Source organism: Mus caroli, unplaced genomic scaffold (genome assembly GCF_978045245.1).
Source record: "Mus caroli unplaced genomic scaffold, Mus_caroli_1 scaffold_8, whole genome shotgun sequence".
Classification (NCBI taxonomy): Eukaryota; Metazoa; Chordata; class Mammalia; order Rodentia; family Muridae; genus Mus; species Mus caroli.
In genome coordinates, this window is record NW_028227263.1 from 6,390,435 (window position 1) to 6,411,092 (window position 20,658).

The 20,658-nt window shown below is 50.5% G+C and overlaps 1 protein-coding gene across 6 annotated transcripts in view; it reads right to left on the reverse strand.

Moving 5' to 3' along the window:
• Window positions 1–2,100: 2,100 nt before the first annotated feature.
• Window positions 2,101–20,658, reverse strand: part of Lrrc27 (leucine rich repeat containing 27) — a 31,379-nt gene continuing 12,821 nt past the window's right edge. For 4 of the 6 annotated variants that reach the window (XM_085841192.1, XM_021167927.2, XM_021167926.3 and 1 more), the window contains exons 6-11: window positions 19,226–19,586; window positions 17,520–17,666; window positions 15,308–15,401; window positions 8,197–8,315; window positions 6,792–6,915; window positions 2,101–2,444 (exon numbers count right to left, since the gene is read on the reverse strand). In XM_085841192.1, the coding sequence (XP_085697318.1) occupies window positions 2,298–2,444; window positions 6,792–6,915; window positions 8,197–8,315; window positions 15,308–15,401; window positions 17,520–17,666; window positions 19,226–19,586 (992 nt within the window). In that variant the 3' untranslated portion in view covers window positions 2,101–2,297. Of the gene's footprint in view, window positions 2,445–5,122; window positions 5,182–6,791; window positions 6,916–8,196; window positions 8,316–15,307; window positions 15,402–16,609; window positions 16,969–17,519; window positions 17,667–19,225; window positions 19,587–20,658 lie in introns of those variants that run through there. The other 2 variants (XM_021167930.2, XM_021167931.3) reach the window with 2 other exon arrangements.

Genomic DNA, 20,658 nt, shown 5'->3' on the forward strand with positions numbered 1-20,658 from the left:
GGGCATCTTTGTGAGATTCTGCCCACAATTTTAAGTTTCTATCCAGATATAGTGAAGCTATATTTGAAGGCCATACACACGCGTGAGCCTTAATCATGGCTCATTAGTATTTTAACATTTTTTGGGAACTACTTGGGATTGAAAGTGTCATATGAAGAGGAAGGTAGAGGCAACAGAGCTCGGAAAAAGCATAGCTATTTTATGATTAAAAAAAAAAAATTAGCCGGAAGATGGGAGGAATAACTGTCTCTGCGATGAGAATTCACACTATTCCGACCTGGAGAGCCTCCCTCATTGCAGCTGCTTATAGATCTCTGCTGCCTGTTTTTTTTTTTTTTTTTTTTTTTTTTGAGTTCTAACTCAAAAAGCATCATTTGTTGTTTTTTTGTTTTTCGCCGCCTCTTCCTTTCTGGTTTAACTGATTCTTTAGGTCAGGGTTGGCTTAGAATTCACAGAGATCCACCTGCCTTCACCTGAGTACACCACCACTCGAGTCCAAGGTCCTCTTTTAATTAAAAAAATGTAAACCCCTTTTGTGTGTGCCTGTGTGTACCAGCCATGGCACTGTGATGGCCACAAGGCAACTAGTATTAGGTGGCTCTTTCCTACCACGTGGGCTCTGGGGGCTAAAGTCACCATCAGGTTTATCAGCAAGCATGCTTTATAGCTGACCCATCTCCCTGGCCCCTTTCTCCCTCTTCCTATGTCTTTTTTTGAAGTCAGCCAAGCTGCTAAGCTTGCTTGTCCTAACTCCAGGGCATTCTCATGCTTCTCTGAAGGTCCATCCCACCCCCATGTAGCTGCTCACAGCTGACTATCACTAATTTTAAAACAATATCTCATGGACCAGGAAGATGGTTTTGCCAGTAAAGATACGTGTTGCCAAGCCTGACACCTTGAACTCCATTCTACATAACAGAAGAATTCCTCAAATCACACACACACACACACACACACACACTTTAAAGGAACAGCTTTCTTCCTACCCCTTTCCTATGTCCCAGAAGCTGCTGTGATTTTCAGCTTTCCTGCCTTGATTTTCTCTCAAACTCTAATAAAATGGTCCTTGAGCTTCCTTCCAAGTCCGTTTTTTTAAAATTACTTTTATTTTATTGTGTGTTGCCTACATGTGTGTATCATGTAAGTACCTTATGCCCACAGACACCAGAAAGGGGGTGTTGGATCCCCTGGAACTAGAATTACAGACGATTGTGAGATGCTATGTGGCTGGCTGGCTCTAGAAGAGCAGTCACTGCTCTTATCCACTGCGCCATCGCTCTAACCCTTCAAATAAATATGTTCTCAAATTCTTTTGTTTATAAGACTAATAAATTCAAAAGAGGACTCCATGTTCCCTGGTTATGTGCTCAGACAAACACATCAGCAGAGTAGAAGCCAGGATTCTGACCCAAATCTACCAGGAGAGGGGTTATATCCATTCAAACATTCAACACCAACTAGAAAGTAGGGACCACCCTACCTAGATACCCTTAACTTCCCAGGGTGAGAGGCTACCCCAGCTCAGATACCTCAAATCTAGGAGAGGAGTGTTCATCTTAGACCATCCCCAGAATCTACAAGAAGAGGGAAGTTCAAGTTCCATAGAGACTCCAAGGATCTAGAAGCCAGGGGCTCTGTCAGGATCAGTTCAAGTCTTAACCAGAACTTACACAAGAGGAAACAGAAAGCCTGAATAGTGCTCTGCCTATTCCCAACATGCTGAAGAAAAAGCCTTGAGTTTAGAGTCACATTCAGAGCCCCCAAATGAGTGGCAGAAGGACTAGGAAGGTGGGGTAGTATCAAGAGTAGATTTAAAAGTTGGGGGGTGGGCAGTTTCCCAGGGATCCTACAGGGCAGAGACATGAATGGGGCTAGGTGTCACTGTCCCTGTATAAACAAAGGGTCAAGCCAAAGGACACTGGTTTGATCAGGGTAGCATGCCCCACTAAGCCCCATCTGAACAAAAATGGAGCTACAGAAGTCAGGCCAGCAGCCTCCCCTCCCCATGGATCAATGGAAATTAGGACACGCTTGTGGCTTGGCTGGAGGCCTCTGTCGACCGGATTGGTAGAAACAGCAACAGAAGAGAACAGTTTGGCTTGCTTACAGCATTCTTCCTTTTAATGCAGCTAAACCTTCTATAGCCTCAGGAAGGAATCAGGTCTATTAAAAGCCATAGCCTGTGTGGCAGCTGAAGACCCACGAGTTGTCATCCAGGCCAGTCCCCACCCCACATGGGGGACAGCAGCTCCTCACTGTGGGAGGCACTTGTCATTCCTGCTGACAGCACTACTGTCCTAGTATTTTGTGTTAAAAAATATATTTTGAGGCTGTGATGCTGGTGGGTGAAGTGAAAGGTTTCCAGTGAAAGATGGAAATGGATGGTCTTTGTTCAAGGTCATCTCCAGTTTCAGTTTCCTTAACTCCTCCTGAAGTTTCTTAGTCTTTGGGGAGAAGAGAAAGAGGTGTAAGTTAGAACAGACATGACAAATGGATCCCTACTTCGGTGCATATGGGGTGTGTGCAGGGTGCACGCAGGATACCTTTTCCCCGAGCACCCACAGGCTGCATCTTAGTGTAGTCTCCTCAGTAGTGTGAAGGGGCCACACAACCTGGACATCTGGTAGTTCTTGTACCATCCTTGCCACAGAGTTAGCGATCTTGTGAGCCACTTGCCGCGCTGCCCCTGCCCACCCCGAGCATTCCCCACAAGACTCCTGTTCAGGCAGCAGTATGAATGGGGGGAAAAGAGAAACCCACTGAGGCTGGTACCCTCACTGGTGCCCCCCTGGTACCACACTGCTGTGGCTTGTGGTGGGACATCACCCTAAACATATTCCCAGCCAAAGTTTCTAACTGCCCAGGAACTGAGCCAGCCGGCCAGAGAGGGCCAAGGAAGGAAACTGCCCAGCCTGGAGTCACATGTGTGCTTTGTGTTGCCTGTTTCCCAGCCCACCTGCCAAGTAGGAAAAGGTAAACCCACAGAAGAGGCCTGGTGGTCACAGGTGGGCTCTTCTCACCCCTGCCTGCCCAGTGTCTGTCTGCTGTGGCCAGCTGCCTGATCCTTAAGTGGAAGCCTTAGGTCACCCCTCACCCCTTCTGCTGGTCTCCTCAAGCCCAGCCCCGCCATCTTGGTCCAGTTCCAGAGATGCCCTCACCCAGAAGCCTCAGCCCAGCTGTGGGTGTGGCTGCTTTCAGCTCTCGGGTCTACACCACTCCAGTTACATTGCTGTTGGTTGCTTAGTATCCACCTCCAGGAGCCTCAGTTTGTACCTGTCACTCAGGGTTTCCAAACTGGACACCGCTCCTAAGCCTCTGCTCCTGGACAAACCTGCCTCTCAACCAGGTGCTCTGATCCTCTGGTCCCCTGGCAAATAAGGTCTTCTGACTTCCTTTCCTTTCCTTTTTCCTTTCCTTTCCTTTTTCCTTTCCTTTTTCCTTTCCTTTCCTTTTTCCTTTCCTTTCCTTTTCTTCTTTTTCCTTTTTCCTTTCCTTTTCTTCTTTTTCCTTTCCTTTTTCCTTTCCCCCCCTTTTCTTCCTCTCCTCTCCTCCCCTCTCCCCTCCCCTCCCCTCCTCTCCTCCCCTCCTCTCCTCTCCCTCCCCTTTCCCCTCTCCTTCCCTCTCCCCTCTCCTTCCCTCTCCCTCCCTCTCTCCCCCTCCTCCCTCTCCCTCTCTCTCTCTCCCTCTCTCTCTCCCTCTCCTCCCTCTCTCTCTCCCTCCCCCTCTCCCCCTCCCCCTCTCTCCCCCTCCCCCGTCTCCCCCTCCCCTCTCCTCCTCTCTCCCTCCCCTCCCCTCCCCTCCCCTCCCCTCCCCTCCTCTCCCCTCCTCCCCCTCCCTCCCCCTCCCCCTCCCTCTCCCCTTCTCCTTTTCTTTTCCTGCTCTGCTTATCCCTCTCAACCTCTGCGGGCAGAACTTATTTTGTGTCCTCTGGAGAGGCTGGGCAGAATGTGACACTTTTGTGGGCCTGCGTGTCCTCAATGGCATCATTTCTGCTGCTCTGGGGTCATCCTCCACGATCACTCTGGCAATGGGATTGTTCAGTCCTTGGTCAGGACTTCAAGCTCCTATCAGGTGGACTACCCTTTCTCTAACTGTGCTTTGTTCTCTTTTGAGACAGGGTGTCATGTCGGCCCGCTGTAGCTTGCGCCCACTATGTGGCAAGCATGACCTTGGTCTCCTTATCCTCCTCCCTCTGCTCCTAAGCCCTGGCATTGTAAGCATGTGGCAGCATGTCTCGTGTGCTGCAGAGCAGCCGCAGGGCTTCACACATGCTAGGGAAGCTAATTTTTTATTTTTAAATGTTCCCTTCACTTGCTCTGGCATCTCCTGGAATATGCTAGCACATACTGAACCTCCTGAACCAATCTTCTAGTTGTTGTTGCCTTAAAATCTGGTTTCAACTCTTGTGCACATCCCCTTTTCTTTACATTGTGCTTCCTGGGGCGTTTATTTAATCTCATCTCCAGGCACTTGCTGTGTTTCTACCAGAGCCCAGGAATTAATGCTATCATCATTGTCATCGGCGTCATCATCATCTTCCTCTTCACATTTTGTAGATGTATTTGTCTTATGTGTATGAGTTTTTGCCTGCATATATGTATATGTATCACATGAGTGCCTAGTGCCAAGGGAGGTCAAAGATGGCACTGGGTCCTCTGGAATTGGAGTTAAACATGGTTGTAAGCTGTCATGTGGATGCTGGGAGCTGAATTTGGGTCCTCCAGAGGAGGAGCAGTGCTCTAGCCCTACTGTGCGTTTCTTAAAGTTGGTATCTGTTTTTTCCTTCTGGCTTTCCTGCACGCTTGCTGAGGCCTCTCCTGCGGGCTGAGTGCAGGCTGGTTCCCCATTCATCAGGAGATCCCATCATATCCAGACCTCATGGGTGTCGCTGGGCACCCACTGGCCACTCTGTATCGGGTTGGTCCCAGGGAACACCTGTGTAGTCTGTTTGTCAGGAGAGTAAGGAAGGCTCTTCCTGCCTTGACAGGGGCAGCCTATCCGGCTGGGGGGAAAGCAGAGGCTTTGTGACAGAGACAGCTGGATAGCCATGGAGTCATGGCTCCCTTTCCAGGTCCCTAGGACCCCAGGACCTGCTCACCTGGGTGACAGGTCCTTTCCAGAGCTCAGGCAGGCATTGCATGGTCATTGTCACCACACCTGACTCCCCAGGAAGGTCAGGTTCTGCTGGGTGGGACAGTGGAGACAGTGGTGACTGCCTAGGGACATTCTTTCAGCTCTTACCTACTGTCCCCAGGTTTGCATATGTTTTTTAACTTTTGTATTAGTTCTTTGAAAATTTTGTCCATCATGTTTCATCATATTTTCTCCCTCTTCTGATTCTCCCCAGATCCACACCCCCGACCCACCTAACTGTGTGCCCCCCCCCCAAATCTCATTAAGACCAATTTGTGCTTCCCAAATAGTTGTGGATGTATGGCTCACTGAGGCATGGTGGATTGGCCAGGGGCTACACTATCACTTGGGGGCAGACCCCTAGGGCATCCTCCCTCATACACCTTGCCAATAGCCTCTCTGCTAGGAATGGGATTTGGAACCAAATTCGTGCTAGGATTCGGCCTAGGTTTGCATTCTTGTGTTCCGGGGTTCTATGGGATAAATCTTACAACTAACTGGCTCTCTCTCTCGCTCTCTCTCTCTCTCTCTCTCTCTCTCTCTCTCTGTAGGCTCTTAATACTATATCTCCAGGGACTTTCTTCTTATAAAACTTTGCTGGCTTCAGTATGTGCTAGGATTCAGGCTCAGTTATTATGCCAAAGGTCAGATATCAGTGACTGAAAACCAGGGGTGTGGCTTCTTGGGGGAAGCCAGAGCCCAATGCTGCAGACTCCCTGCAAGTGTGACTGGGCATCCACGGTTTTCACCTCAAAGCTGTCTTGCCTCCACTGTGCCTGTCCAGAAGAGTAGCTCCGTTTGTTTGTTTGTTTGTTTGTTTGTTTGTTTGTTTGTTTTCTGCTGTGGAGAGTTGTGATTAATCTGGCTGCAAATGTGAAGCACGGACTTGGAAGGTTCCATCTCATGATGGGCTTGAGGCCAGGGTCTACTTTTGTCTATCTGGATAGAATAGACATGGAGCCGCAGACAGGCTGTCAGAAAAGCCTAGTCTTGAGCCAATGCCACACTGACCCGGAACTAGGCAATGGTGGAGTCATGGGCACCCAGATACCACTATCACAAAACCTCTGCTTGCTTCCAGCAGCTTCCTGTCAGCACGGGAAGGGCTTCTGCTCTCTGCTTCTCTCATTAAGCAGGGACACTGAGGCACAGGGTGGATGCTGATGATGTCAATCACTATAGAGGGATGAGGTTTAACTTCAGGAGTCTGGGGGAAGAGTTTAGGGGCACTATCTGCTCTGTGTAGGAGCTCAGGGACATGGTCATATGGATCCCTGTGGATTTGGCACAGAGTTCTCTTTCTAGGCAACAGCAATGAGCCCTTTCCAAACAGCTCCCTTTCAGCCAGCACAGGGCTTCAGCCCACCATCTGGGTGTGAGGCCTTAAACAATGACTCCATAGACTCACGGAGCAGACCAGTTCTAGACCTGATGCCCGTCCCTGTCCTCAAAGGCCCTAAGTTATCATGGTCATCCCATTATGTCTGGTGCAGCTGAGGGCTCATAATGTGGCCAGGCTATTTTTCTGGAGCTGCCCCCTGCACTCACTACAGACACCGTACAGATGAACCACATGGTTAGAGGATATCTACTCTGCAGTGGTATAGAGGATTCCCTTCCATTAATGACACATTCCCAAACAGGCAGCAGGTACTCACGGTTTCCAGGTCCTGGTTGGCTGTCTTAATGTCTTGCATTGGGTTTGTACCCAGGAAACTCCGAGTGCGGATCTGCTGTGTGTGCCGCTTTATCTTGCCCTCCAGCTCTGCTAATGGCGAGGCACTGGAACACAGAGCCTACTGTTTGGATGCTGGCCTTAGGCTAGACGTGCCCATTGCAGCCAGAGAGAAAACGCTTTTCCCCCCGAAGTCCACTAGCCCTCCCGAGGCACCAGGTGGCTATGGCATGGCTCCTTGCCTTCCCCTAGAGATGCTGGGCTTGAGGCAACGTCTTTATCCACACAGCCACTATACTTAAACACCCTCCAGTTGGGGCTGGAGAGCAAGCTCAGAGGTTAAGAGCACTGTGGCTCTTACATAGGAACTAGGTTCAGTTCCCAGCACCCTCGTGGTGACTAACAACTACCAGTAACTCAGTTACAAAACATATGACACCCTCTTCTGGTCTCCTCAGGCACTATTCACACATGGTACACAGACACACGTGCAGGCAGAACACCCATACACATAAACATAAATCCCTCAAGTCCGCGTGTGGCCGTGGGTAGCAAGGAGCTGGTTCTATGCATGTGGAGAACAGCATTTCTTGGGTAAAACAGATTTACCAGATTTACTGAACCGTTAGACAGAGCAGAATGTTTCATTGACCTGAGAGTTTTAAACACATCTCTACCTCTTTTAACTGTGGCTCTAAGGTTGCTATTTCTTGACTGTAAATGCCATGATTTAGAATGGCAGAAAGAGGCCAGGAACTTCTCTGGCTAAATGCAGGGAACCCCTTCCCATCCCATCCTGCACACTTAGCTCTCTGCCACCTGCGCTGGATGCTGCAATGCTTCTACAGGGTCCCAGTGGCTTGGCTCAGATCTCTCCCATCCCCAGTTGGTCTTTTATTGGTTGGTATCTAGCTTCCCCAAAGCTGTCCTGAGCTACAGATGGGTCTGCCAACTGGCCAATTGACATGCCACTATCCCTGTTAGTAGCCTAGTGTCCACCTGGACAGAGGCTCTAATACTAGGACGTCAAATCCTAAGGTACCATGAACTGGCCTTCTCATGGGTTTTCCTGTCTTTCTTTTGGCAGAAGCTATACCCAACATACCACTATGGGACGGTTAGGGGTAGTCCTGAGGGATGAAAGGTCAGGGATGGGGGTGAGACAAGCGCTCAGGCACTGGAATAGCTGGGGCAGGACTGGGGGTGGGGCTACAGGAGTACCCCTGCAGGGGGGTCTTCTAAGACTTCCTGATCATCTGGTAGGGTGATAGAACTCCAAGGGCAGGGACCATGTCTTTCCAGATTGCTCACTGTGCTGACTGCTCACTTAAGGCTGGACACTCAGAGGCACTGAGCTGGGGAGCCCAGAATACACAACTGTCACCAACCTTATTTCTATAGTCCTTTGTGCTGTCCCCTCTCTGTTGGGCTTCACTTTCCCAAATGGACTCACTGGCATTTTCTCATAGTCTGTCACATCTGTGGCAAAGGGAATCTTCGATGCCATCTAAAAGAAACCACAGCAGGGTATTCCCAACAATGGACGAGGAGGCTGCTCTTCCCTCAGGCCCACTTGCCAGGCTCGTGAGCTTTCCCTCCACCCTGCTAGGCCACCCAGGGTCTACACAGAGGAGGGGACATTCTTTACCAACATCCCCATATCACTCAGAGGCCCCAACAGCACAGGTTGGAGTACAAGCAGTGTTGATCAAGGAACGCTGGTATGCTCAAGGTTGCTAGAGCTGACCCAGGGTACCCTGAGAGTCTGTCGCATGACAGAAGACACACAGCTAACCCAAGTCATTCATACAGGTGTGAATTCGTTTTAAAATCACAAAGCTTCAAGCTAATACATAAGTGCTGATACAAACTGAGTATACCAAGTACAGGCCTTAAACTTGGCCAGTCTGCATGCAGGATAGTGTTGCTGGCCATGGATCTACATATCACACACACACACACACACACACACACACACACACACACACACATATCCCGGCCCTCAAGGCCAAGTAGTGCTAGATCTTTCAACAGCGTTCTCAGTGGGTTTCCAGGACATTCCACAGCCCTTTTGCCATGTTGCCACAGTGGCCCTCGTCTCTGATTTCACTGAACTGTGGGAACAGGGCATGGGGAGACAGGCCCAGCCCACAGCAGCGACTTCTGTGCTCTCTGTAATGTTAAGGGTTACTTGGAGTCATGAAAACAGCCCACTCCTTACAGCCCCTCTAGGCACACCTCTTATTTCTAGACAGCCTGATGACACTCAAGCTTTATGGCCACCCATACCCTATTTGGCCTTCCTTACCCACTGTAGTCCATGGAGACACTGGACTGACAGCAACCCTGCCTTCTGCCCTACAGCCTGGGTCACCTTGTCTCCTGACTGCTGTGGTCTTTCTCCAGGGCCTCTCTACTCCCAAGTCACAGACAGATCAAATCCAGGCTAGTCTCCAAATTCTCCTCTGACTATGACCCAAGAGATCTCCTGCTGTTTCCAGCTTCTCACTCATACCTACCCAGTGCCCTTACCTTCTATGCTCTGCTCAGTCTCAAGAGTCAAGCAAGGCTCAGCCCTAATCCTGGCTCCTTCAGGACCTGAGCTGTTCTGTTCACTCAATATTGGAGGCAAGGGAACTTCTTGTTTGGTTTTGGACCCTGGGACAAGAGACTAAGGTGCATATTTTACACATCAAAGAAGACATGACCTCCAGGTTTTCCCTGCATCCCTCAGTCCCTACCTGGCATACCCTGCCCCCAACTCTGGGCTCTCTCTCCTCTCCCTCTCCTCTCCTCTCTCCTCTCCTCTCCTCCCTCTCTCCTCTCCCTCTCTCCTCTCCCTCTCCCCTCTCCCCTCTCCCTCTCCCTCTCTCCTCTCCCTCTCCCCTCTCTCTCTCCCCCTCTCCCCCCTCTCCCCCCTCTCCCCTCTCCCCTCTCCCCTCTCCCTCTCCTCTCCTCTCCTCTCCTCTCCCCTGCCCCCAACTCTGGGCTCTCTCTCCTCTCCTCTCCCTCTCCTCCTCTTCTCTTCTCTTCTCTTCTCTTCTCTTCTCTTCTCTTCTCTTCTCTTCTCTTCTCTTCCCTTCTCTTCCCCTTCTCTTCCCCTTCTCTTCCCCTTCTCTTCCCCTTCTCTTCCCCTCCCCTCCCCTCCCCTCCCCTCCTCTCCTCTCCCCTGCCCCCAACTCTGGGCTCTCTCTCCTCTCCCTCTCCTCCTCTTCTCTTCTCTTCTCTTCTCTTCTCTTCTCTTCTCTTCTCTTCTCTTCCTCTCCTCTCCCTCTCCTCCTCTTCTCTTCTCTTCTCTTTCCCCTCCCCTCCCCTCCCCTCCCCTCCCCTCCCCTCCCCTCCCCTCCCCTCCCCTCTCTCTCTCTCTCTGAGCAAGCGTCCTTTCTCTCTTTCTCTCTCCTTTCCCCTCTTTCCCCACGGTGATTTCCCTGGCCTTGGTCCTTGGGGCCAGTGAACTCACTCGAGAGCAGCTTCCTAAGCTTCCTAAGAAACCTGCAGTTAATATCATCCAGTCTGGCTTGAATTGGCTCATTTCATCGGCAGAGAAATAACTTCTAACATCTTAGTGGTTAAAGACTAGAGACATTTCTATCTTCCTCCCAGGTCTTCTGCTGTAATGGTCAGCTTCCTGCAGAGCCATTAGATGGCACCCGAAGCTGTTTCTGCAGCTCTAGGCAGGCAGATGTGCCTGGATAGGACATGCTAGTAAGGGTGACGAGGGCCACGTGACCAGTGCTGCTGGCCTTGCTGCCTCCAGGGGAAGAGGTGGGGAACTAACTCAGCCTCGGATTCCAGACCTTAAGTATGTGTGTGTCTGTCTGCAATGTGCAGGGTAAGTGCATGGGGAGGCAGGGTGTGAGATTCCACTGCTGACTTGGTAGAGTGAGAGAGACTAAGTGGCAGAGGGAGAGGGAGTGAGCTTCCTGCCAGGGCCCCTGCTATGCACTATCTCCCTTCAAGGATGGACTTTGAACTCAGCCAGACCCTGCCTCCTATCAGATCCCTGCATCTTCCCTTCCCGAGCAGATTTCCAGGGCTGGAATCTTATCTGCCAGCACTCTTCAAACCCAGCATGCCTGACACTCTGAAAGGCCTGGGACCCAGGAAGATACAGAGAGGAGACAGGAGCCACCACACCCTTCTTTTACAGCCACCCCCACCCCGGAAATGCACAGGGCTGGGGCACAACAGAATTCCGCATGCTTGCAGACTGTGACAGCTGCTTCACCACAGGAGATCAAAAGTCTTGCAAAGAAATTCCGCCAGAAAGAAATGCGTGATGGCAAGTCCAGGTGATTTTTCCTCCATTAAAGTCAGACATTACTTGCTTTAAAAATTAAAGGCATGTGTTGGGGGGTGGGGCTCATCTACACACATTTACTATTACAGAAAAATATAGGCAAGAAAAGTTCACCCAAACACCTTATTCTCATGAACAACAACAAAAATGTAAGTGTTTGAAAATTGGGCAACATTTTAGGCCCTGGAGTCGGTGACTGGGGAAGGTTCTCGCCAGCTTTACAAGAGAGCTTCAAATACACAAACACTATGGAGGCCCCGGGGGCAGGGGGTTGGGGCGGGGGTGGGGCGGGGGTGGGGTGGGAGCAGGCTCAAAGGTTACAGGCCAGGCTTCAGAACAACATAGAGAAGAGAAATATAAGCTTTTTCTGAATAGGGTGGGAGACCTGGAGTCTTACCAGCGTCCAGTCTCAGAAGTCTTTTACCAGGCTGTGCCTGCAAAGGCTACGACCTACACACTCACGGGTCACACAAAGCATGGGAAAGGCAAGTGGGCTCAGTCTGGAGCCAAGCTGCAAAGGCATTTCCTCACACATGGTGCGTACTCAGGCTTGGCACTCAGTGCTCAAGGCTGGAGCATCAGCTCCGCCCAGCAGCCTCCAGACGTGCTCAGCACCCTAGCACCCTCTAGTGGCCTCCTGCCCAACTGCAGGAGCCCGTACCGGCTGAGAACTCCCCCTAGGCTGGCACAGGGACACACCTTCTACTGTTGAGTCCCCACTGTGTGTTTGTTTCTGCAGATGACAAAATGCGCCACCAAGCGTCTTTGCTCACTGTGCCTATTAGACTGCTTTCTTCTCCGAAGAATGAACCTGACGGAGTCGCCAAAGGTACTACCTTGTTTGTTTGTTTGTTTGAGAAAAGGCCTCATGTGGCCTCAAACTCCATCCTTAGCTGATTCTCCTGTCTCTGCCTTCCAAGTGTTGGGGTTACATCACAAGACAATCCCTAGTTTCTGTGGTGCTGGGGCTCTCCCCAGGGCTTTGAGGGTGTTAGGAAAGCCCTCATCACCTGAGAGACATCCTCCATCTGCTTGTCCTGTTATTGGGATGATCTTCCCGGAGGCTGCTGGGGGCTGTGCTCACAGACTGCTCACAGTGCAGGGCTCTCAGCTGGACCGGTGGAGTAGCCCACACACCATGGGCTCACACCTCCAGCCATTTGAGGTTTCTCTTGGGAACTGCCTGTCACATCCTCTCCCTATTTCTCCCTTAATCTTTAGTTTCTTTAAAGAATCTTTTTTTAAAAAAAAAGAGATTTGGGGGTTTGTTTTATGTGTACTGAGTTCTTTGCCTGCATGTATGTATGCGTACCATGTGTGTGCCTGGATTCCAAGGGGGCAGGAAGATGTCAGTGGATCCCTTGGAAGTAGACATGGTTGTAAGCTACCTTATGAGTGCTTGGCACGAAAGCCAGGTTGCAAGAGCAGCAAGAGTTTGTTGTAACACCTAAGTCATCTTTCCAGCCCCTCTCTGTCTTTCTTTCTTTCTTTCTTTTTAAGAAAGAAATAAATCCCTAGATGTCCAGAAACTCACTCTGTAGATCAAGCTGGCCTCCCCAGTGCTGGGATTAAATCAGTGTACCACCACTGCCTGGCTGATGAAAATATTTTTCTTTTTTTTTATCACCCATGGAAAATCTGGGGAATATAGAAAGAATGATGGACACTAAAGTGAACACTTGGCATAGTACAAGGCAGTGTTTAAAGGAATAAGGAACACACACTCCTCTCTGACATCACACACAGTGCAGAAGGCAGTACCATGGTGGACCAGAACAGAGCAGCCTTCAGGATGAGCAGAGGGACCAAGGCTAGCTTACAGCATGCTTTCCCTGAAAGCCTCTGTGGTCCTCATGACATCATTTATAAAGATCCTGTTGCAGGATCCAGGATGGCTTTAAGGAACAACCCTTGAGAAAGGCTTCCTGGGTAAGAAGTATACATGACACAAGGTGACAGGTTCTGTTTGAGTTGGAGAAGTCCAAATCTCTTGACCTTCCATCCCAAGAGATGGCAGACCTTTGTCTCTACTGGCCATGAGCAGGGGACCCACACCACCAAGGGACCCTACCTACATCAGAGTTTGAAATCCCTACCCCGTGCTTTCTGTCACTCTCCTGTGACGTTCTACAGTAGCAAATACTTCCAAGGTTTGTTTGTTTCTTTTCCTCATTTCTTAAGATAACAAACCATTGTTTGAGTTGGATGAGCAGCCTGTCCTACTCAGCCATCCGCTGCCCAGCCCTACTGTAGACAAGCCACACCAGGCATCAGTGACAAAGGTCTCTGCTTCAGGCAACATGCACTAGAAGTCAGTGACAAAGGGGCATGGCAGATGGCCAGCAAGGCCCCACTACAGGTTTGCTGCTGACGGGTCCTGGGGGAGATCAGTTAAGAACTGGAGTCTGGAGGCCCCAGTCAGCCACACAGGAGAGCATGACTCCCAGCCATTCCAGCATGACTGCAAGGGATAAACATGCTATCTCGAAAGGGATCAAGGCTGGTGTCTTAGTTTTCTTTTGCCGTGGAGAGATACCACGACCAAGGCAACTTATAAAAGGAAGTGTTTACTACCCAATACTAAACTTGCTTCCTTATGGTTTCAGTGGGTTAGACCATGGCCACCATGGTAAGGAGCTTGGCAGCAGGCAGACAGGCATGGCACTGGGACAGTAGCTGGCAGATTACACACTAAGATGACCATGAAACAGAGAGAGAGAGAGAGAGAGAGAGAGAGAGAGAGAGAGAGAGAGAGAGAGAGAGAGAAAGCGCTAACTGGGAATGGTAAAGCTTTTGAAACCTCAAAGCCCAGTGCCCAGTGATACCTCCTCCAACAAGACAGGCAACATTTCCTAGTCTTTCCCAAAGGCTTTTTACATTGTATTAAAACTATATGAGCCCCTGACAGCCATTCTCATTCAAACTACCATAGCTGGGTACCTGTGTACCAGTGACAAGCTGCTCAGAGAAAGATTCAATGGTTGCTTTGTGGTATCCATGTTCCTAATACAGATCTCTCACTAAACCCTAGGGAGTGAAATCAGATGGAGATACAATGGATAAGAACCACTAGCCCAAGGTATCAGGTCAGGGAAGACACAACGAGACACAAGGGCCCAGACAGCATGAATACGAGCTGACAAGAGGATCCCACTGGATCAGGGTGCCTGTGCAGAAGGCAGTAATGGGCAGCCTTCCTTTGGGTCTCCGTATTGCAGCCCTAGGCATATCTATTCTGAGTGCTGCTCTGTGGCCTAGGAAAATATCAACATCAAAGGAAGAGAGGAGGGATGTGTGGAACTCTGCATTGACTCTGGAACTTTACTATAGATTCTAAAATTAGTTTTGTTTTGTTTTGTTTTTTTAAAGATTTGAAGTGTGCACACTGACCTCATCAGCAGGCCAGCAGAGTGGTTAGAGCAGACTACACAAAGCCTTGGGACCTTCCTCGGCTACTGACTTAACCAATGGCTTGCTAGACATGGGAAGCCGTTTTTGTTTTGTTTTTGTTTTTTTTGACACAGGGGTTCTCTGGGTGGCCTTGGTTGTCCCGGAATTCACTCTGTAGACCAAGCTGACCTTGAACTCACAAAGATCCACTTGCCTCTGCTCCCAAATGCAGAAGTTAGAACTCCCAAATGCAGAAGTTAGAAGGCCTGCACTGTTGCCGCCTGGCCAGACATAGAGAGTATTTTTTTTTAGAAAAAAAAAATTGAGGAAATATTTGTAAACAAGCTAAGAAGCACACTGCCTGTCTAGACCCAGGCACAGAGGATGCTGGGTACATTCTGGAGGAGCAGCCAGTTCCCTGGTGCTGATTGCCCCCTGTGCCCCTCCAGACCAGGATCTGCAAGGGGTGCTGCACAGACACCCTGTGAGACACAGCCTCACAGGGACCCTGGGGTCGGGGGATAAGTTGCAAGACCACTGTTCTTTAGGTCCCAAAGTGGCTGGCACATGGGTGCAGACTTTAGAGGATGACACCCACAGACACATCTCAACTTAGTGGTTTGCTCTTTTCCCCCCAAGTTTGAGCACCGAGTCCTTCAGATGGAACCAGTAGTCAGCGAGCAGAGGGCAGCTTCAAAGGCCAGGGCAGCTGCAGTGCTCACAGGATGGGGCTGTGTGAGGTACCACTGCCTTAGAGGAATAGCCTAGACGTTGGGTGTGGGACCGGAGCCACCTCGTCTGCCACGTACCATGTTACTATGTGGAGGTTGGAGTTTACTGAGTTCCCTCCGGTTCTTCATGAGCTGGGTCTGCTCTCGCCACTCCTGCAGAGCTCTCTTGTCTCTGGAGAAGAAGCACGGTCACGTTAAAGTCACAAGCTACAAGTTACTTCAAGCAGAGCTGGCAAGGTCTGTCATTTCAGCTTCACTAAGCCTTCTTCTATCTCTCCGTCTGTCCACAGTGAGAAACTGGTAGCCTTTCCCTCCCCTACCCCCTCCTTCAGCTGGGCTTCTTCCAAAACACTTTGAGCACAGACTGGGGTAGGCAGATCCCAACTGAAAGCCCCTGGATGTAGGTTGTCCTTCATGCTACAGGCTGATTGATACCTTGCTATGGAGGCTGGGCTCCCCAAGTCCCATTGCCAAGGGAAGAATGAGCTAGGCCGTGGCACTGAGTCACAGGCTGCAGACCCTGCTGAGGGTCACAGCAGCTTCTCAGATGCTTGATGACACACATCTTCCATCTCACTGGACTCCCTGGGGGCCAGGTGAGCTTCTAGGGGTACAGGATGTTCAACGGTGAGCACATCCAGAGTGCTATGGATGGAATGAAGCCTTGTTACATTGAAGCCACCTCTGCTGCCTGCCCCAAGTCCACCTTCCTCTGAGAATCCTCTCCAGCCATTGGCTCCATGGCTGGCACTCCAGATCCTGTTCCAGATCAGCCTTTTCTTGCCCTCTTCAGAGAGAGACACCTGGGTACCAGCTCATGCATTCCCTGCCTTGGCCTGGGTCTCCCCATCTCTCTTTTCCATCCTGAGCTCCACCTCCTGTGTAGGTGCCTTAGAACTTCCAGGGTCCCGTGGGTTCCAACATGAGTACAGAGCTGGGTTCTCCTCTATGCCTCCTCCCAGGTGTCCTGCCGCCACTGGCCTAGATGGTCCAAGTCCCTAGCCCCCAGTGCTTAGACGGACACCAAATCTTCGGCTTAGCCCCTGGACAAGGGACTCCCATTTCATTAACTACTTCTCCATCACAAGATACATGCCTCAGGAAGCTCCTAATTGGGAAAGTGAGGGTGCCTGACCCCGCCCCCAATGAGCTGCTCAGCAAGGGAGCATAAAACAGAGGTAGGACAATGGAGAGAAGTCACTGGTTCTTTGTATACACCGCCTGCTCTCAGCAAAGGTGGTCAACCCACTGTGGAAGAGGAAACTGACTACAGGTGTCTGCTATGCCGCCAGCTATAGGCTACCATGAATGCTACTTGTGGGCAGTGTGTCCCCGGTTAGATCCCAGACAAACAGAGGCAGACTTCCTGATTGTAGCCTCAGGAGGTTTATTTATAGCCAGGCTTCAGAGGGGAGGAGTGGGAGGTTTCAGGGACATGTGCCTGATGTGGCCAGGATCCCTGATCCTGACAGGACAGGGGAGGGACAGTAAGAAAAACCATAACTAAATGGGAAAGAAGATGAAGTCAAAGGCAGCATGTGGGATATGACTAGGAAGCTCACAGAAGCTAAGGACATAGAGAGTCCATTCTTGCTTTAACCAGTGTGTACAAATCCACTGGGATCCCCCACTGGCCAAACCCAACCATGAGGTTTGGGGCCCTGTGGTTCTGTGGATGTGGTCCATTCCGGCTGGCTGGAGGGTGCCCATAACAGGACACGGCTGGGTTGTCAGTAGAGCTACAGGGCAGAGGAGAATAGCTGTTGAGAACGGTGGGGCTGACAAGCTAGGCGCAGAAACCCAAGGGAAGGAAGTGTGTCAGTATTCTCTGTGTGCCACCGACAGGAGAAGCTCACAGGTGGCCGGTCACTTCTAAGAGCATTCCTTAGATATGATGGCAGGCCCTAGGGATGGGCAGAGGAGGAGAAAGGTACGTGGCCTGTGTGTGTGTGTGTGTGGTATGGGCAAAGAGCTCAAGGAACTTGGAAAATGCAGGCAGGCCTTGGGGAGAGGCAGGGGACAGTCAACTGCTCAAAGGATACCCACTAACTGTCATGCTGTGCAAATCCCACAAGGAGTCTCTGAATGTCTGGGCAAGAGCCTGGGCCTCTCAGAGAACTGTAGGCCACGAGAGATGTGCAAGCAAGGGCTTCCACACGAGGGATGCTGACCCAGCCTGGCCAGGAACTGAAGCCATCAGTCCCCTGGTGAGGCTGGAGACAAAACCACACCAACATGGTTGACCACGGGGAGGTCTCCCAATCCTGATGCTATCCCAGCCCAGGCGCACCTCCTCCGTTGCTCCAGCATTGTCTCCTTCTCTTGGAGCTCCTGAAGAGCTGCCTTGTGAGTGTCTTCCATTCTTTTTGCATGAACTGTGTTTTGGTACGCTGAAGGGAGGTTGGGCAAGATGCCTTTGAAGGAGGTGGACCTCTTTCTAAAATCACAAAATGTTAATAGCTGAAAACATAACTATATGACAGTAGGCATGCTTGCTGGAGAGACAGAGATGAACACATGCAGATGTAAAAGAAGGTTACAGTGTAACACCTTGTCTCAAAAAACCAAAACCAAGACCCCAGCCCCTGCCCTAATAAATAGCAGAAGAGCTTAAAGCAGGCCTGGTGGGTCCGTTGCATATTGAAATAGTCACTGGTCCCAGCTACAGCAGTCCAGAGAAAGCCTCAGTACTGACCCATGTCAGTTGAGGACTCTGTCCTCCAGATGCCCATCAGTTACAGAGCTGAGGTCCATCCATAGGAAAGGGCATCCTTAACCCATTCCCAGGAGGTGGCCCAGTGCCAGCAGGGGGAGCCAGAGGGAGTGTGCTCACACACCAAATGTTCCAACCTCTCGAGTCACATCAGGCTCCCAGGGCTCAACTCTGGTGTCTATGTCGGACACAGAGACAAACTTGAGTACTTTTAGAGAGTGGACTATGAGTGTCAAGATAAATCGTCATTACCACTGATCACAGTGAGCATAAGGGGGAGGAGAGAGGTTCCTAAGCATCAGAGGAGGATGCTACTGCTCCCATTGTCTGTGACTCAAATTGAGAACATTTCAGTAGCCCCAGGCCACCAAGACCACAGGCCATGGTGCAGGGTGCCAGAACTTTTGGGCTGTGCTGTGTGTGTGTGCCTAAAGATTTAGATGAATGTTCAAACCCAGGAAGTGCAGAGGCGGTTCCGTGGGTGAAATGTCTGTTGCACAGGTGTGAAGACCTGAGTCTGTCCCCCAGGCACGCGTGAAGAAAGCAACAGCAGGGGCATGCACCTGCCACCCCAGCACTGTGGGGAGGGGGCAGAGACAGACAGATCCTAGGGGCTTGTTGACCAGACAGACTAACAGAAATAGCCATGTGCAGTGAGAGAGGCTGACTCGAAGATCAAGGTGCAGAATAAGATATGTGAAGCCATCTCTAGCTTCCAGATGTGCACACAGAGGCAAATATACCCATACATGTGCATATAAACTCCTTCACAATAACATTTACAACGTCCAGAACCACAGCATAGTTAAAGAGCTAGCTGCTCTCTAAGCAGGCCTGTCACGCTCAGACTCTACAGCTTCTGTAGATATCTTCCCAAGTGTTCAGATCGAGTCTTAAGCCACTGGTTACTGTCAGTTCTAAGAGTCTGTCACCCCCAGAAGCCCATTAATGTTCCCTGAGATACGATGACATATCTCTGGAGGATGTGCGAGCTGGTCTGAACACGTTCTCATCCTCTCTACAGCACCACACAGTTCCCATACACATCAGCTGCATGCATGGGCGTCACACACCGCCCATGAGCTACGTGTCCTATTCTGCCAAGTGTGTTCAGTGACACTGGTCTGTCTGCTCTGCTCCTATACTATGGCTTGGTCCGATATACCCTAAACAATGGATTTAGAACAGGCAAGTACATTAGGAAGTGGACGCTGAGCTTCAGAGAGTCATGAAATAACGTTACAGCTCTGTGGGTCAGGCAGTCTGCCTCAGCACAGCCTTACCTGAGTGCGGGCCATGGCTTCCTGTGCTTTCTCTCCTTGACATTTAGCGCTGCCTTGAGATTTGGCGGCAACTCAACAGCCAAGAGCTTCTTCTCTTGAGTCTCTACCTGCTCATTCTCCACAATCTCCTGCCTCAGCTTCCAGAAGCGCCTGATCTCCTCTTTACTGGGCCATATCTCGGAGGCGGCATTGGATTTGTGGAGCTCACTCAGGTCTAGCCTTTCCATAGGTGGGAAGAAGTCAGCCTTCTCCTTCTCCTGGTCTTGGTCATTAAGGCTGTTCTCACTAGGTGAGCCTTTATGGGGCACAGGGAGCACAGGATACTGAAGGTCATTGCTGCCCATCTTAGGTGCTGAGACTTCTGGTGGAATAAAAGGACATTTCAGTGTTTATGGAGTCAATCTTCATTATCAACTTGTCTGGATTTAGAATTACCTCGGAGATACATCTCTGGGTCTGTGAGGGTGTTTTCAGATAGGCTTAACTGAGGAGGGAAGACCCACCCTCAATGTGGGTGGCACCATGTTATGAGCTGGGGACCCAGCTAGCTGAGCACCAGAGTTCATCTCTTTCTGCCTCCCGGCTGCAGACACATAGTAACCAGCTGTTTCAAGTGCCTGCTGCCATGACTTCCCCAGAGGGACTATCTCTCCTCAAATCCTGAGCCAACATAAGCCTTTCTTCTGTAAGTTACCAAAATCGGGTGTTTTGTCACACCAACACGAGACTCTACCTACAGCAGCGGCCAGTAAATCACACCAACACGAGACTCTACCTACAGCAGTGGTCAGTAAATCAATGCCACTCTAAGGATCAGCGAGTGGCCAGCCAGGTCCACAGCCTTTGTTTCTTTGCTCAGATATCTGGGAAGTGAGAGTCCACTCAGGTCTGGACTTGCTGGACCCCACAGGCTTCCATAGACCCACAGCAGCTACTGCGTGGGGGATGGACACACTCTGTCAAAGGCCCTGAGCTTCTTGCACCTCCTCCACCTACTGCATCTTTTGGTCCATGTGCAGGAGGCATTATGGGCATTTCTGCTCCCCTCCCCCAAGATATCTTAAATCTTTATTTCAATTAAAAGCTAACCCATGTGCTTGTTGTTCTTTGGCGATGCTTTGCTGACTTTTAGCTCTGAGGAAAAACAAGTCCAAGGACTGCTGAGGTAGTGTAGCACCAGTCCGGAGGGGACACAGGCTGCAGACTTGCCCTCAGGCACCATGAGCCAGGAGGCGCAGGACTGGACAGGAGCTGAGGTGCGGGGTTAAGCAGAGTGAGCTCTCGACCGTCTAGCATCTTCTGGTCTTAGGTGGCAAACACCTTGGCCACTCTTTGACTACTATTGATCCTCTCCTTGCACTTACATAAAACATGTCAGAACAAGAGTGACTTCCAGTCTCAAACCTTACCCCAGAGACGGAGTGTCACACTGA